Source organism: Sus scrofa, chromosome 17 (genome assembly GCF_054392235.1).
Source record: "Sus scrofa isolate SSC_HxYL_T2T_F1_AM1 chromosome 17, Sscrofa_HxYL_maternal_Yorkshire_Landrace_v2.0, whole genome shotgun sequence".
Lineage (NCBI taxonomy): Eukaryota > Metazoa > Chordata > Mammalia > Artiodactyla > Suidae > Sus > Sus scrofa.
Genome location: NC_139399.1, coordinates 43,803,463 through 43,819,664, shown reverse-complemented (window position 1 = coordinate 43,819,664; position 16,202 = coordinate 43,803,463). Strand labels below are relative to the sequence as shown.

The following is a 16,202-nucleotide window of genomic DNA, read 5'->3' as shown; positions in this document are numbered from 1 at the left end:
TGTTAAGCTTTTTTAATTCAAAATTTTGAAACTAATAGTATTCTGCAAAAGTACCAACTCTTTTCCACGGCTGAGACTCTAAGGCAGGTGCCTCTCGCTCCTCAAATCCCTGCCTTTCCCGGCAAGGGCCGAGTGCTTGTCACCAAGGCACAGCCTTTGATGACCTGCCACCAAGCCTCCTCCCCACGGATCCACGTAACAGCGAACCTCCTCTCTCCCCCAGATCGCAGAGACCTACGCCTTCCTTCCGCGAGAGGCTGTGACCCGGTTCCTAATGAGCTGCACAGAGTGTCAGAAGAGGATGCACTTTAATTCCAACGGCCTGGAGCCCAAAGGTAGGGGAGGTGGTGGGTGTGCTGGAGGCTTAGGGGAGGCTCTGCAGGGAGGGGCTGTCCCCCGACGGGCCTGCCCTTTGCTGGCACCGACCGAAAAGTGCACGGCCAGCAGTCGTCACAATTCCCAAAGGCCAGCATGAGTCCATGGAGCTGCCCAGAAAGCCTCATTTTAGTTTTTTTTTTTTTAAACTTCTTTTTAAATGTCAAGTTTCACTTAAAAACCAACAGTACATTCCTCCCCACTGCCCTTCAAGACTCTCTTCTCCCACCAAGGTTCTAGAAGGAAATGGCCACCTTACCCTGTTCCCTAAGCTCTGTAATTCTTGCCACCCAGGCTTCACCCCGGGCAGTGTCCGCATGGATCCGGTCTCACTGAGGACAGGAACACAGCCCCCCCACCCTGTAGTAGCAGGCCCGCGGTCAGGAGGCCTCCCTACCACTGTTAGTTCCCCACCTCCCCGCCCCTCAGGGCACACTCAGATCTATGGGATTGGCTAGTTTAAAATGCCCTTTAACCTAGTAACCAAGCCACCTCCCCACGGCTTGTGACCAGCCAAAGGTGGTCCCTTGGTTCAGCAGCCACGCTCTCCAGCCCTGCCCTGCCCAGAGAGATGCAGCAAGGACCCCCCCACAACCTCATCCTGAACGTCCAGAGGTCTGGGAAGTCTAGGCGGTCTGTTCGCAGCTGACTTTGGCGCCGTGAGATGGGCTGATGTGTGGCTGGTGTGATTATAACTCAGCCCCGAGAAATGATACCTGGAGGGGCCCCTTACCACGGCTTCTAGGCTGCACCTGGGCATCAGGCCTGCAAAGGTCGCCGAGGTCAGAGGGTGTTTGCCTGGGGATGGAAGCAGATTCGGAATGAAGGGCGAGCCATTTACTCAGGTGGTGTCCCAGTGGTGTCCACTGAGGGTGTGGGGACACCAATCATGAAGCCCAGCGACAACAAAGGAATTGGAGCCTATGCATTGAGTTGGGGCTCCCCTCCTCTTTGAGTCCCTGATGTGACTTCTGACAGCAGCTACCTCACTGATCCAAAGGCCTTCCTGTCTGTGGGGGCCATTAGGCCACAGCCACTTCCATGAGCTCCCTGGAGAGCCGCTAAAAGTATGAGGGCCAGGAATTAATCCAGTTGATCCCTCATAAGTGTTGTGTTCATGGTTTAAGAGCAGGGGCTCCAGGGCTGCACTGGATGGGCTCAAATCTCAGCTCTGCCACTCAATAGCTATATGTCCTGAACAAGTGACTTCCCCTCTGTGAGCCTCAGTTTCCTCATCTGTGAAATGGGTTAATGGTGCCTGTCTAGAGAAGCTGATGAAATTTGAGAGCTGATCCCTGTACCTGGCACGGGGGGCTGCCATGCAGCAGCAGTGATCAGTGATAACATCCAGGGACCGAGTGAGGCCCCTGTTCCATGTGGCCTGGCTTTGGCTGAGTGGGTTCAACCCCTGTGCCAGGATGACACTTTGGTACTTGCAGATGGGTCAGGAGGCTTTCCCGGCTTCACTGCCCCCTCTTCTACCCCTGCACCACCCCTGGCCAGGTCTAGGGCCATGGTGATGGCTGCTTCTGCCCTTCCCACCCATCTGCCCGTCCCCGCCTGTGCTGTTCTAGTCGTTTCCATAACAACTGGCAGAGTCAGACACAGAACCGCTCTCCTGGGGGAACAGAGGCAGGCCAAGAGGGGCTGCGTTTGTGGGCTGCTCCAGGGCGTCTGCAGGCTCCATCTATGCTGCTCCTTTCTCTCCGCTGCTGTGGAGGACGACCGAGCCCCCACCCTCGCTCCCCAGTGAAGGTGGCGCGTGGTCTCCAGGGCGGCATCTGAGGAGGATGCCGAGCACAGCAGCAGCTGGCTTCTTCTCCTGCTGCCACCACCGGGTCCCCAGCCCCAGGGAGGAAGTGGGGGGACGGAGGGAGGTGGAGAGGGAGAAAGCACATGTGCCGGCTTCATGGACCCTGTGCTGGAGCCTCTCTGTCCCGGGGTTTGCTCCGGCAGGACAGAGGGCAGGCGGAGTAAGGCTGCACCGTGCCCATCCTCGGGTGGAGGCTCCTTCCTTGTTCCCAGGAGAGGAGCTTCCTGTACACGGAGAGGAGGAGATACTGAGGGAGCAGGAGACTGCGTGACCTCAGTGTCTCAGAAGTGGGCTTAGGGTCTGGCAGGCCTGGGTGTGCCATCCCACTCCCTGCTATATGCCCCTCAGCAGGTTCAGGGACCTCTCTGTTCAACTGCTTGTAACACCTCTTAGGATCCTGTAAGGTTGTCTGTCTCTGGTTACAGCTGAGGAAAGGCAGAGAGAGGTGGTTCCGTGAAATCGCTTGTCCGAGGTCCCCAGAAGGGAGGAGAACTTACCTTCCCATCAGTGAATGAGAGGAACGCTCCCCTCTCGGGTTTTCACGAGGACTCTGTTGAATTAAAGGAGCCCGTTCTGTAGGGCACCACCGGGTACAGGGGGTGCCTAGGGAACGCCAGCCTGCCCCCACCCCACCCCCATGTTGTTGCCCCGCCCGAGGCACAAGACTGCCAAGATCTAGGTGTCTCTTGGGGAGACACACGGTCACCCCGGGTCCACAACCTGGCCTCTGGGCAAAAGAGAAGGCTTTTGTTTCTGGAGGTTTCCAGTGAGTCTGAAAGGCCCCTCTGCCTGCTTAATGGCTGAGGCCTTAGTGTCTGGATCACCCTAGGCAGCTAGCAGTCCTTTCTCCTGCCCCAGCCGAGAGCCTGGAGGTCCTGTCTCCACCTGCCATCCCAGCCCTCTGGATGCAGTCAGCTGCACCCCTGCCATGCCCGCCTTCCCTCCTCCCCTGCCCGCCTGCCCTCTGGGAAACCCAAGCCCACCCCAGGCCCCAGGTTCCTGTCCCAGGAAGGTAGGGCAGGAGGGAGACAGAGAACAGGATGGAGACTTCTCAAGGGGCTGCTGCGAGAACCTTTGCTTCCTGGCCTTGTGTTAGAAAGAAAGAAAGGAAGCAGAGCAGCCTCCCCTGCTTCGTGGTTTGTCCCCTGCAGAGAGTGGAGGCCTGGACGGTCCTGTGCCCTCCCCCAGAGCCAGGAGCACAAACAAAGGAGGCCGCCGAGGATCAGGAAGTCTGAGGATGGGAAATTCCAGGGCCTCCCGGCTCCACGCTCTTCTTCAACCAGCCCCTGAGCCGGGCGGAGAGGAGACAGAGATGAGAATGGGGTGTGTCTTGGGCCCAGCCCTGGCTGCTGGGGAACGGGGCCTCTGGGGCATGTTTCACTCTTCTTTGATGTGACAAAATATGGCTGTGGCTGCAGACTAGGAGTTAGCAGTGGGCAACGCAAGTTACCTGCCCAAGGGTCTCTTCCCCAGCGAGAGCCTCCTGTGCAGGTGGTGGCACCTTGGCAGCCAGGCCCGGGTTCCTCTGTGTGCTTTCCAATCCCCTCCCTGCCTGATCCCCCTTTTCTGTCCTTCCCCATGTGACCCCATTCCAGCTTGTTCCTCTGCCCCTGCAGCCTTCCTGTGCTGGCCTGTCCTCTTTTGGCTCTCCTACCTGCTCGCTGTGTGACACGGGGTGGTTGCAAAGTCTCCCCACGTGCTGTTGCCTTATCTGTAAAATGAGGGTCTGAACACTAGCGCCCACCTCACGAGTTCTTGGGAGCATCGCGCAGGAGGGTCTGCCTGGAGCTGTGGTCTGAGTGCTTGACTGGAAGTCCTGTTGCAATCCTCTCTCCACAAAGCTGCCTGGACCTTTTCCAGAGCCCTGTGAGTGCTGCTGCCTTGGAGCCCTAATGACCATCCCTCTGCACCCCCTCCCCCCGACTGTCCCCACCCTGAATGCACACACATCCGCACTCCTTGAAGAGGTGCTGACCTGTCGATTCCCCTCCCTGGGGGAGAGGTTTTTCCACCATCTTCTGAGCCAGTCCTAGGCCTAAGACCTCTCTGAATCTGAACCCTGCCACAGGCTGGCTGGTCTCAAGGCCCCTCTGTGCCAGGCCTTCATCATCTTTCAGCCCCCAGCCCTGCCCCCGAGGGCTCTCGCCCCTGGCACCCAGAAACTATAGGCGTGTATGTGTGTGTGTGTGTGTGTGTGTGTGTTTTGTCTTTTGAGGGCCACACCCGCAGCATATGGAGGTTCCCAGGCTAGGGGTCTCATCGGAGCTGTTGCTACCGGCCTATGCCAGAGCCACAGCAACTCTAGATCCGAGCCGCGTCTGCGACCTACACCACAGTTCACAGAAATGCCGGACCCTTAAACCACTGAGCAAGGCCAGGGATCAAACCCGCAACCTCATGGTTCCTAGTCGATTCATTTCCGCTGTGCCACAAGGTGTCTTTGGACAGAGGAGTTCCTCCATCCTGTACGTGGAAACTCGTGAGAATTGCCACCTTGTGTTCCACCTGGAGGACCCTGGGCCACCACCTCAGCAGGAACTTGGGTTGATTGGCAAATGCCACGGGAACGCAGCTGTGGTCAGCGCTCGGCCTGGCCTGGGAGAGCCTCTCCAGCACTGGTTATTCTCAAGGCCTGGAAAACTAGGTCTAGTGCTTGGGCTGGCTTCAGTTTTCCTTGGCAAAGACGTGTCGAAACATTTCTTTGGGTAGTTCCTCGCCTCTCTCATCAGCAACCTGCTGGGTTATTTCAGCTCTGTGACCCCTACCAGCTCCTAACTCACCAGTGGTCTCAGGTTACTTATAGTGGCTCAGGAGTGGCCCCTGTATTTGTTGACCACAGCAGGGGCCTGGCCTGTCCAACAGAGTCCAAGGAAGCCACTTCTTCCTCATTCGTGTGTCCATCCTAGCTCATTCCCCATCCCCCATCAGCACCTGGCTCCACAGAGCCCCACTGGCCCTGCTCTGTAGCTCTTTCCTACTAAGCTGAGTCTCTTCGTGAGTGGCACTTATCACCCCCAGAAGCTGGTGGCTCCCCACTGCCAAAAACACTGCCTGCCTGTCTCCTGGCTGTGCTGTGGCCGAGTTCTGACCTCCCACAGCCAGCTCCCTGGCACATTCCCCGCACCTGGAATGTCTCCCGCCGGCCAAGGTCCTGCCTCCCTGACTCTCTCACTTCTGGAACTGCAGACGCAAGCATTTCGCTACACACCGATCTCTGATGGATTCGTGTGTGTGCCCGGGATGTCCCTGCTTCCCCAAACAAGGGCATCCTGCCTCCTCTCCTTGAGCTCTCCTGGCTCACCTCTGGGCACTGGAAGCAGTTTCTGATCTGTGGACATGCTGGGCAGGGAGCAGGCAAGGAGGCCCCCTTCTTTAGCCTCCCAAGATTACATTCCAGCCATTGTGGGGTTTTTTTTCCCTAAATCAATTTGTACCTGGCTTTTTAAAAGTTACCTTGGGAATTAGTGTCATGGCTCAGTGGTAACAAACCCGACTAGTATCCATGAGGATGTGGGTTCAATCCCTGGCCCCACTCAGTGGGTTAAGGATCCGGCATTGCTGTGAGCTGTGGTGTAGGTTGTAGACACGGTTTGGATTGCAGCTACAGCTCCGATTCGACTCCTAGCCTGGGAACTTCTATATGCCACAAGTGCCGCCCTAAAAAAGAAGACAAAAAAAAAAATTTTTCCTTAAATAAAAGTTACCTTTTTAGGAGTTCTCTGGAGGTTCAGAGGATTAAGGACTTGGCATTGTCGCTGCTGTGGCACAGGTTCAGTCCCTGGCCCGGGTACTTCCACAGGCCACAGGCGTGGGCAAATAAATAAACAAATAAATGAAGTTACCTTTTCGTAAGTAGTCGTGGCATATCAGGCAGGACATGGGTGACCATCAGTAAAGGAACAGGGTCCAGCCTCCACAGACAACAGAATCGCCATGGCACCCAGTGAAGTCTTCACTGAAGCTCTGATCAGGCCTCTTAGGGTGGAGGGCCCTTCTCACGTAGCAGCTTTTCACCAGACAGCCTTGTCTTTGAGGAAATGGAAAGGACAGAATCTTACATCTGAAGACCCGAGATCCGAAAACGGGAACCGTGGCTCTTCTGAGTGATGTCATCTGAATGTGGCCACAACGTCTGCCCCACAGAGTGCATCTAACCCCCTCGATCGGGGCTGGGGGGCAGGTCCCCGCCTGCCCCTGGGTTGCAGAAGGTTTGATCCAGGCAGCAAGGAGAAGAGGACTCAAGGTCACAAAAATGCATTTAGCTTCCCCAGAGCTCGGGGCGTCTATGCCGGAGGAGCCAGTGTGCGCTGGTGCCAGGGAACTCCTTTGCCACAGAACCAAGAGGCAAGCCCTTAAGAAAAGGAAAAAGGTTTGGCCCATTTCAAGTCAGTTTCTGAGACATTCTCCTAGTGATATTTACCTCCTCCTGGAAGAACAGAAATTCTGCATATGACAGCATAGGTGTAAAAAGCCAAACTGTTCTGCATTTCCGTGAAACCTGACAAGAAATGTTATTCAAGAGGGATTCCACCTCAAAACTCATGGACCCTGTTTTCTGTAGGACTGTCGGTATCCTTACCAAGTAGGAATTCCCTTTTGGGTAGTTTTTCCCCCTGTTGGCAGGGGCCTTTTTTCTTTATCGTGGCAAAACATACCATAGAACTTGCCATTTTAATCATCTTCAAGTGTACAACTCAGTGGCTTTAGTCATATTCACCCTGCTGGACAATCACCACCACTATCAATTTCCAAAACTTTTTCATCACACCAAACAGAAACTGTGGACCCATGAAGCAGTAACTTCCCATCCCCACACCCCCGCCCCTAGTAACCTCTCTTCTACTTTCTGTCTCTGTGAATGTGCCTGTTCTAGATATTCCATCTACGGGGAATCACACAGGATTTGTTCTTTGGCGTCTGGCTTCTTTCACTCAGCAGAGTGTTTTCAAGGTTGCAGGGGCCTGTCTAGCCTGGGCTCCGGCTCTGGAGGAGCAGCTTCAGCAGATCCCTGCCTTTCTCAACCCCCACCCCATCACCCGCTCCCCTGGGCATCCCCTGGGTGCAGTGCAGATGGCAGAGAGTAGTTGCTCCCACTTCTCCTCGCACTGCTCAAACCCCAGCCCGTGAGCAGAACTAGGCCCGGGGGGTTGGTGGGGTGGGTTGGGTGGGGCTTGGGTCAAAGGCCTGGCGCCCTTGGAAGCCAGGGGAGGAGGCGGAGAATAGGTAACCAAGACTATTTTCTGGACAGAGGCTAGGGCCGGGTCAAGTACTAAATGACTAAATGAGGCCCCAGTTAGTGTGACGTGTCCCAGCCAGTGGCTCCAGGGTGTTGAGCTTGGTCACCGTAGGGGACATCTGAAGGGGAAGCTGGGCTGGGGAGAGAAGTGATGGGAGTTCCCTTTGAATCACGCTTCCTGTCCTCTCAGCTTCTTCCAGTGCCAGTGCAGTCTCTCCCATGCGACCCCCACGGTGGCATCGAGGATGCAGAACACAATGGCTGGGCAGTGTCCCCCGCAGCATCCTTTGCCAAAGGCAGCCTGGCCAGACATTTCAAGAGTTATGGCATATTCCTACCCTTTGACCCATGAATTCCACGTCTTGGAATCTGGTCTAAAGAGGAAACGATCAGAAATACAGGCCAACATTCATGCACAAAGATGTTCCCCGCAGTGTTTATAACAGCCCCCCAATGGGGAACAACCTAAATAGCCAGTCATAAGGGACTGACTTAAGGAAAGTATGGAAAAATAGTACAGGACTATAAAAATTATACTTGCAAAGCAAAACAATGATGGTGGGGGAAATGCCTGTGACAAAATGTTAAGCAAAAAAAAGTTTTTTTAAAGCGGATTATATCATTCTCTGTACACATTATGATACCAAGCATGTAAAGAAGAGACATCACAGGGAAAAAAATAAACAGAAGCATATGCCAAGCTGCTTGGTGCAATTATGGGTTTTTTTTATTATTATTATTTTTCCTTACATCTTTCCACATTCTGCAAATGCTCTGCAAAGAGAACATGCGTTACTTTGATCTTCAGGACGAGAAAGCAATAAACGGGAGGAACAGTGCTCCTCTCCGCGTGATTAAAGAGGAACTAGAATTTGGGGGATACTGGAGGCCTGGCCCAGACCCCTGAGCCGTGTGGTACCTGATGTGCTTCAGGGGGTGATGCTATGGAGGTGGGGGACCAGGTGGAGTGGTGGCGGGCCTGGGAGCTGGCTCAGACCAGCCTTGGAAACTTAAATGACCACGAGGCCCTGGCAGTTACAGCACTCATAATCGAGAGAGGGTGTGCAGGGCCATAGATAGGAAGGGATGGCCACACAGAGAGCTCACACTCTGTCTCCAAAGAGTGGCCGCCACCCAGCCAAGCTGGGTGCTCACCACATGGGCATGAGGGCTCTGTGCGGCCAGACCCTCCATCTTTCACAGAAGCCAGAAACCCCTGATGTCTGAAATGCAAACTCTCTCCCGAAACACCAGCACCTAATTGAAAAATACTTTGGGTGCCGTGCAGTCCACATCCACGGGCCAGAAACGGTGGGCGGGCCACCAGTCCGCCACCACCAGCCTGCTCCCGCTCCGCCCACCTCATGCGGGTGCCGGGCTGCCAGTGGCCCACAGCACAGGCTGAAAGGAGCTTCCTTTTGTTCTTTCTGCCAGAAAATGAGCCTCCCTCTCCTCTGGTCTCCGGGATTATCGATTACAACATGCCCCTCACCTCCACGTACCTGAAGCAGATGAAGCTGCGCGTGATGAATTCCCAGGAGCAGGTAAGGCGTCGCCCCCACCCCCCGCGCGCCCCACCTGGAGGCGTCCTAACTTGCCTTGATGGGGTTGATCCTTTCCGAGACTGGGGCCACAGCCTGTGTAAACACACTGGAAATCAAAGAGGCCCTTATCTGGTTATCTGGGCCGTGCAGTCTAGGCTGAGAGGGGTGGGAAGGAATGTGTTCCTAGTTAGAGGGTCTGCTGGGCAGACCGCCCTGCTGGGTCTTCAGTCAAACTTCCCTTAAGGGCAGGGGCGAGGGAGGGGGGTGGGTAAGAGCAGCTGACCTTGGCTCTTGGGTGGTTCTTTCTCTGCTCTGCGCTTTGTCACTGGCCTCCTCTCCCCAGGGAGGCCGGGGCGGAGGGGGGCAGGGGCTGGCTGCCAGCCTGTGGCCTCTGTCACTCTTGGGGCCCAGACAGGCCCGGAGGATGGGCCTTGGAGGGTGGCCTAGGTGAAATAAGGCCCTGGGCCCCCCCGGGTGGCCAAGACTCCCCGGCTGTGGGTTGCCCAGAGCCGTCAGGCCCCATACACACAGGCTATGGAAAGAAACCCCTCCTGCCTGCCTCCCCGCATGGTCCACTCTCCAGCCCTTTGCAAAGCAAGGTGCCTGTCCTTCAAAGAAGGACTGGGTGAGGAGCTCCTGCTGTGGCTCACAGGGGTCAGTGGCATCTTGGGAGTATTGGGACGCAGTTCCACCCACACGGAACAGTGGGTGAAGGATTCAGCACTGCTGCAGCCGTGGCTTAGGTCACGACTGCGGCCGGATCTGATCCTCGGCCCCCGACCTCCATTTGCCACTGGGCGGCCAAAATGGGGGGCGGGGGGCAGGTACTAGGTAAGTGCCACCCCCTCCCTCTGCCACTGCCCCAAACCAAAGTCACAATTTCTCACCTCCTGCTTCAAGCTTTCTCATCTGTTGTGGCGTATGAATCTACCACATCTTCCAGGCCCAGCTAGGGAAATGGGTTCTTTCTCCCCCGTTGGAGGTCTGACTCCCAGCCCTGGGTACATGCCTTCCTGGTCCAGCTGGTCTCCTTGACAACCTGAGCTTGTGTCTGCCGCCGATGGGGATGATGGCTCTGAATTCAGCCCCAAGGAGATGTAGCAGGACATGTTTAGGCAGCATCTGGGGCTGTGGCACCCGTTTAAGGATATGAGCTGGTTTCCTTGGGTTCTGCCCTCCCCTAAGGAGGAGGCATGGTGTGTCCTTCTGTCCCCATGGCCTCTGAAGGTCAAATGAAGTGAGCCTTGCCCTGGGTGGTAGAGCCGTTTGTGTGTCTGCGTCCTCGCGTCTTTTCATCCGAGATTGTCTATTCTACGATGGTTGTATCCCTAAGAAATTTCATGTTGTCATCAAAAATATCGTCGGTGGGGAATATGGTGTTGGGTTTACCACTCACAGCCACAAAGTTGTTTTTGTGCGGGGTCGCCAGGAATAAGGGTGTTGCTTTCGTTAATAGTTACAAAATCTAAAAGCCACGGTGCAGTTTTGGCCTGCGATCTCAGACTACCGCTGCAGGGCAATTGGTGGTCTTTCTTCTCCTGTAACCGTCCACACTCACACCGTCCAGGCACCTGGCTTCTCACACGTTCTTATCACCATTCTCTTCCGTCTCGGTGAAGAGTGAGGCACAGAGGCGCTTGAACAGCCAAACAGCCAGGAGTACAGCCCCACCACTTGCTCTTTCTTACAAAATGGTGCTAGATCCAGCTCACCACCAGAACCAGTAGCAGTCAGTGTGGCCCACACTGTGACACCCCCCCCCCCATTAATGGATCCTACTGTGTTTTGTTTGGTTTTACAAATTTTTACCATCTGTGGGACATTAAGATTGTTGGTTAGGTGAGTTCCCGTCATAGCTCAGTGGTTAATGAATCCGACTAGGAACCATGAGGTTGCAGATTCGATCCCTGGCCTCGCTCAGTGGGTTGGGGATCCGGCGTTGCTGTGAGCTGTGGTGTAGGTCACAGGCGCCACTCGGATCTGGCATTGCTGTGGCTGTGGTAGACCAGTGGCTACAGCTCCGATTAGACCCCTAGCCTGGGAACCTCCACATGCTGCAGAAGGACAGAAAAAAAAAAAAAAAGACTGTTGGTTAGGTGCATTAGCAGGGATTCTGTCATTCGGCAAATACTTAGGGAGCCCCACTCTGTGAGCCAGTCTCTGGAGATGAGCAAAAACAGCTCTTCTCATGGTGTAGAGGGAGACAGACACAAATGAAAAAAGTCATACACAAATGCCCAGCACATAGCAGGCAGCAGTAAAGGACTGAGAGAGAGATTTATCAGCTGTCATGATGCAGCTGTGACAAGGGCCAGGCAGGAGACACATGCTGCTCTGAGTACTTAGAAGTACATTGGGGTTGGGGGGTGGGAACCCAGGCAGGGGTCAGGAAGATTGGCTTCAGAAGCGGGTGCTTGAGCTGAGGTCAAGATCCGAGGGGAACAGAGCTGCAGGCTGAGGAAGCAGCTTGTGCAAAGGCCCTGTGGCTTGAGAAGGACAATGACAGTGAGGATGTGAAAGGCCAGTGTGGCTGGCTTGGCATGCAGGAAGAGTTCTGTAGCTGAAGAAAAGGAGAAAAGCACAGCATTGGGCACATAAGCACTGGGTGGGACCTCAGCTGAGGGGGTCCGTTGACTGTCTTCTTCGCCTCCATTCCCAGTTTCCCAGATGGGGGAGCCCTCTGAAAGTTCCCAGTTTTCTCCAGTGTGCTGTAGATCAAAAGCGCAAACCCTCGTTGCCCACAGCTGCCTGGAGACGCCTCATCCCACCTCATGCCTAGGGTGCTTTGGCAGCCTCCCGCACTCCTCCACGCACAGCAGTGAGCTTGTGAGGCCTCAGCCCCTCAGCCGGCCCCATTATCCTGGTTCTGTAGCCAGGCACACGGCAAGACAAGAAATCACATTGCTCACCAGATTATTTATCTGCTGCAGCAAGGAAGAGCCAAGGACCCAGACGTCTTTGATTCTGCAGCTTGAGTTGGAACTAAAAATACTCATACTTGAATTGGTAGCTTCTTTCCTGTAGTGAAGTCAGAGCGGGACTCCCTGGGGTGGGCAGATGGCCTCCTATCCGAATGCTGCCCCAGGACTGGCTCTGCTGTTCTCAACCCCTGTGTCCCAAGACAAGACTCTGAAAGTGGCTTCATTCCTTGCGGGATCACTCTGACCCCGAAATGCCAACAGCGGACACCTATAATGGTGGAAAATCACTCATGCAGGCTACGTGGAGAATAAACCCAATTCTAAAGGAACAGAGCTGGGATGAATGATATTTTGTTAATGCTGAACAAAGCTCTACACCTAAAAACTCTGAGTAAGGAAAATCTACAAATTCATTTCTTTTTCTAGTATTAGATGTCCAGGAGACACTATACAGTAAGGCAAGTCGAACATTTTCCCCTCACTTCGCTTTGAGCAGACAACGAGCAGGTGGTGGGCTTGACCTGTGAACTGGATAGAATCATGTTTCCTTTCATCCAGTTGGGTCAGGTTAATATCCTGAGAATGGTCTTCCTCTGCAGCGGCTATTAGGCAATCTGAAAATCCGATAACACTCACACAAAGAGAAAGATTCTCCTTGAGGTCTGGTCCAATGCAGCAAATATTTAGGGTGTCCTCGACATGAAAGGCATTTAGAGGTCAGACTCCACCCTCCCAGGACCTCCATCCTTAGACACGGAGCCCCCAGGAGCTGTCACTGCGGTGGCCACACTCAGCTGAAAATAGGAGGGGGTAGCCTGATAAAGTTGATTTTCCCCCTTACTTAGAAAACACTCATAATGACCTAAAACTGAACTCACATTTAGTTGTACTGATGACGAGTACGTTTTCTTGTATGGGGTTGGGTGAGATTTCATGAGGTGTGAACTCTCTGGGAGAATGTGCCATAGCATTCTCTGATAAGATATGCTCCCAGAGGGGGTACAGGCCAGGCTCCTAGGGCCAGAGGCAACCCGTGAGTGCCATCCCCAGCCATGGAGCTTTCAAATCCCCATTCAGGGCTGTGCGCAAGGAAAGTGCTGGCGGCTCTTCATGAGGCTACTGGTTGTGTTTTCTGTCTCATTCAGTTTTCTCTCATGCTTTAAAAAAAAAAAATTATGCACGTGACACATGGCCTCAGTAGCAAAATGCAAAAGCAAAGTGACAAAAATCACCATCATCCCACCATCTGATCACTGTGAATATTTTGGTGTCGTCCCCCACCCCCAGACTAGTGAATAGAAAGGAATTATCCTGTATGTACCATTTTACAATGTGAAGAGAGTTGTAAAGAAGAGAGCCGACTGTTCAGAGTCTCTGCCCTGCCGCACTTACAGTTCAGTGAGAGAGACGGGAAAACCTAAAATCAGCACTCTGGGATCTGTGGGAAGAGCTTAGAGGAGGGACGGGGTGGATGCTGTTGCGGGCAGGTGGGTTAATCAGGCACCTGTTCATGTCCAGCACTTTCCACGATCAACCCCTCGTCCTCACAACTCAGCAAGGGTCACGTTATCATCCTCGTCTTACAGGTTCCATAGCTCAGGCTCAGAAAGGCTCCACACTTGCTCAAGGTCACACGACCACTAATGTGACCCGAAGCTCAGCTCTCTTCCATCCGAACCTGTGCACCTGCTGAGGTCACAGGCCCTACTTCTCCCCCACACTTCCTGGATGAGGACGTGCTTGTTAGAATCTGGAGCGGGTGCCGCCGGGGTACTGTGTATGGGATCAGCGGCAGGGCTGGTGGAGAGAAAACGTCCTTGGCAGAGACGCTGGCAGAGCAGGCAGAGAGCTTTGTTTGGCTTGGGAACTGGGAACCGCCTTAACTGTACGATGCTTAAGGAAATGCTCGGAAGAGGGATTTGGCTGGGGTGGGGTGGAGGTCACCCGCTCCCTGGCAAACTCTCTGTCATCAGCAGGGGGACCGAAAATAATTTGATCTCCACATTAGGGTGATGTTATCCTGATCTTTCCTGAGATCGCAGTGTCTGAACTAAGACCACGTTGTAGAAATCAGATCCACATCTGAAGGAGAAAGGCAAAGCATCTGTGTTCCTTCCCCAACGCATACTTTCGTTTTATAGAAGCAGAGGCTGAGACCCCGGGAGGTTCAGCAACTTTCCCAGGCAGCCCCTGGCTCAGCGCTTTTTCAGTCCCCGCCCCCCCTGCCCCCCAACTCCTTGCTCTGTCCAAAGCAGGAAAGGAGGCTGTCGGCACCTTCCTTCACCTCCCGCCTCCGTCTCACCAGTTCTTGGAGCAGCACTAATGTCCCGCTAATGGTTTTAATGGTTCTCCCAGCAGTGTGTGAAGTGGTGCCCTGCTCCATTGTTTAAACCCGCGTGATGGAGCCTCTTACTTGCCTCCATTAACCTCTGCCTCCCTTTCCTCTGCTGCTGCCGCTGGCCCAGAGTTTTCCTTGGGTCCTGGAGATTGGGGGAGGAGGGGCAGACCCTCCCCCTCCCTCCACACATTTATGGAGCCTGCAGGGTAGCCCCTGTCCAGAGCCCCGTGGTCTCCCAAGTACTGGCCCTCCTCCTCCTTTCCGTGGGCCAGTATGAAGTGGCCCTGTTCTCTGCTGAGATTCCAGCCCCCCCACCTAAGCCAGAGACCCTAGAGTCAGGCTGACAGTACCAGTTCTACCACCCACCAGCTGTGTGAGTCTGGGCAAATTGCTTCACCTCTCTGTGCTCCCTTTCACGCATGTTACTTGAGAGTAATAACAGCACTCCTACCTCGTAGAGTTATTCTGAGGGAAATGACCCAAAGCAGGCTCAGTGCTGGACACCGTAGGAGCAACAAAGGAAGCCTCAGTGACTTCTGCTACTATTGACAGCAATGTTACTCTGCAACTTCGGTTTAATAGACACAGTGAACGACCTTGTACAGGAGACCAGGGCCACAAAGATGAATAAGACAGCACAGTTACTTTCAAGGAGCTCTTCTAAGTAGAGGGGACAAGAATGCAACCGTGGACAGAAAATAGAAACAGGAAGGGACCAGGGACCTGCCAGGTGGCTCAGGGGACACTCGCTTATTTTATTTTTTTATTATTATTTTTTTAATGTAATGATTTTTATTTTTTTCCATTATAGCTGGTTTATGTTCGCTTATTTTAAAATGAGGTTTGAGGAGTTCCCACTGTGGCACAGCGGATTAAAGATCCCTAGTTGTCTCTGCCGCTGCTCAGGTCTCTGTGGGGGCACAGGTTCCATCCCTGGCTCGGAAAAACTTCCATATGCCACGGGTGCAGCCAATTAATAAATACAACAAATTAAAAAATAAAAAATAAATAAAATGAGATTCGGACCAGCAAAGAGGGCCCAGGTGAGAGACGCTGAGGGGTAATAGCCCTGGGAGGGCCTGAACTGGAGAAGGCCGGAGCCAGTTTGGGGAAAGGAAGAGAAGGAGGAGGTGGAATAGGGGACTCAGAGCCTATGCCTCTTGGAAGTAAGGCCACACACGCACGCACGGAAAAGCCCTTTCTTCAGTCAGTGCTGGGAGCCAGGCGAGGATCTGGGCAGGAAATGAGCACATTCCAAGCGTGGGACTTTCTCAGGCTTCCATCTTCCTTAGTGGAGAAGGAAACAAGCCCACTCTGAAAAGCTCTTCACATTCACTTTTTTTCTCAATTATGGAAAAATATGTGTAAAACGTGGCATTTTAGCCACTTTAAGTGTATCATTCAGTGGATTAAGTACATTCACAGTGTTGTGCAATCATTACCACTATTTCCAAAATTTTTTCATCACCCCAAATAGAAACTCTGTAACCATTAAGCAATAATCCCTCGGTCTCCCCACCCCCAGTGCCTAGTGAGCGCTGTTTTGCTTTCCATCTCTATAAATTTGACTGTCTAGATACCTCATATAAGTAGAATCACATCCTGTTTGACCTTCTGTGTCTGCCTGATTTCACTTAGCGTGTTTCCAAGGTTCATCCATGTTGCAGCATGTGTCAAAACTTCATTCCTGTTTATGGCTGGATCATATTCCATTGTATGGCTAGACCACATTTTGTTTATCCACTCATCCTTTGATGGATATTTGGGTTGTTTCCACTTTGGGGCTAGCCACGTTCACTTTTTAATCTTTTGGACCAGGTTGTGGGCCATGGAGGGATTCAAACAGGGATCTGCTCCTTCTCTCTCTGAGTCCTTACCCCTCTTTGTGGCTTCCTTTTCTTGTGGACGTTCTCAACCTCCTTCCTGCTCAGAAGGACCCCAAGAAAATAGGCAGACTGAAAGAAGAAGCATAGTT

At 53.5% G+C, this 16,202-nt stretch overlaps 1 protein-coding gene across 4 annotated transcripts in view; it reads left to right on the top strand.

Moving 5' to 3' along the window:
- NOL4L (nucleolar protein 4 like) overlaps positions 1 to 16,202 on the top strand; it is a 130,765-nt gene that overhangs the window by 57,486 nt on the left and 57,077 nt on the right. For all 4 annotated transcript variants that reach the window (XM_085003538.1, XM_021077429.2, XM_085003537.1 and 1 more), the window contains exons 3-4: positions 224 to 335; positions 8,859 to 8,968. In XM_085003538.1, the coding sequence (XP_084859664.1) occupies positions 224 to 335; positions 8,859 to 8,968 (222 nt within the window). The remainder of the gene's footprint in view (positions 1 to 223; positions 336 to 8,858; positions 8,969 to 16,202) is intronic.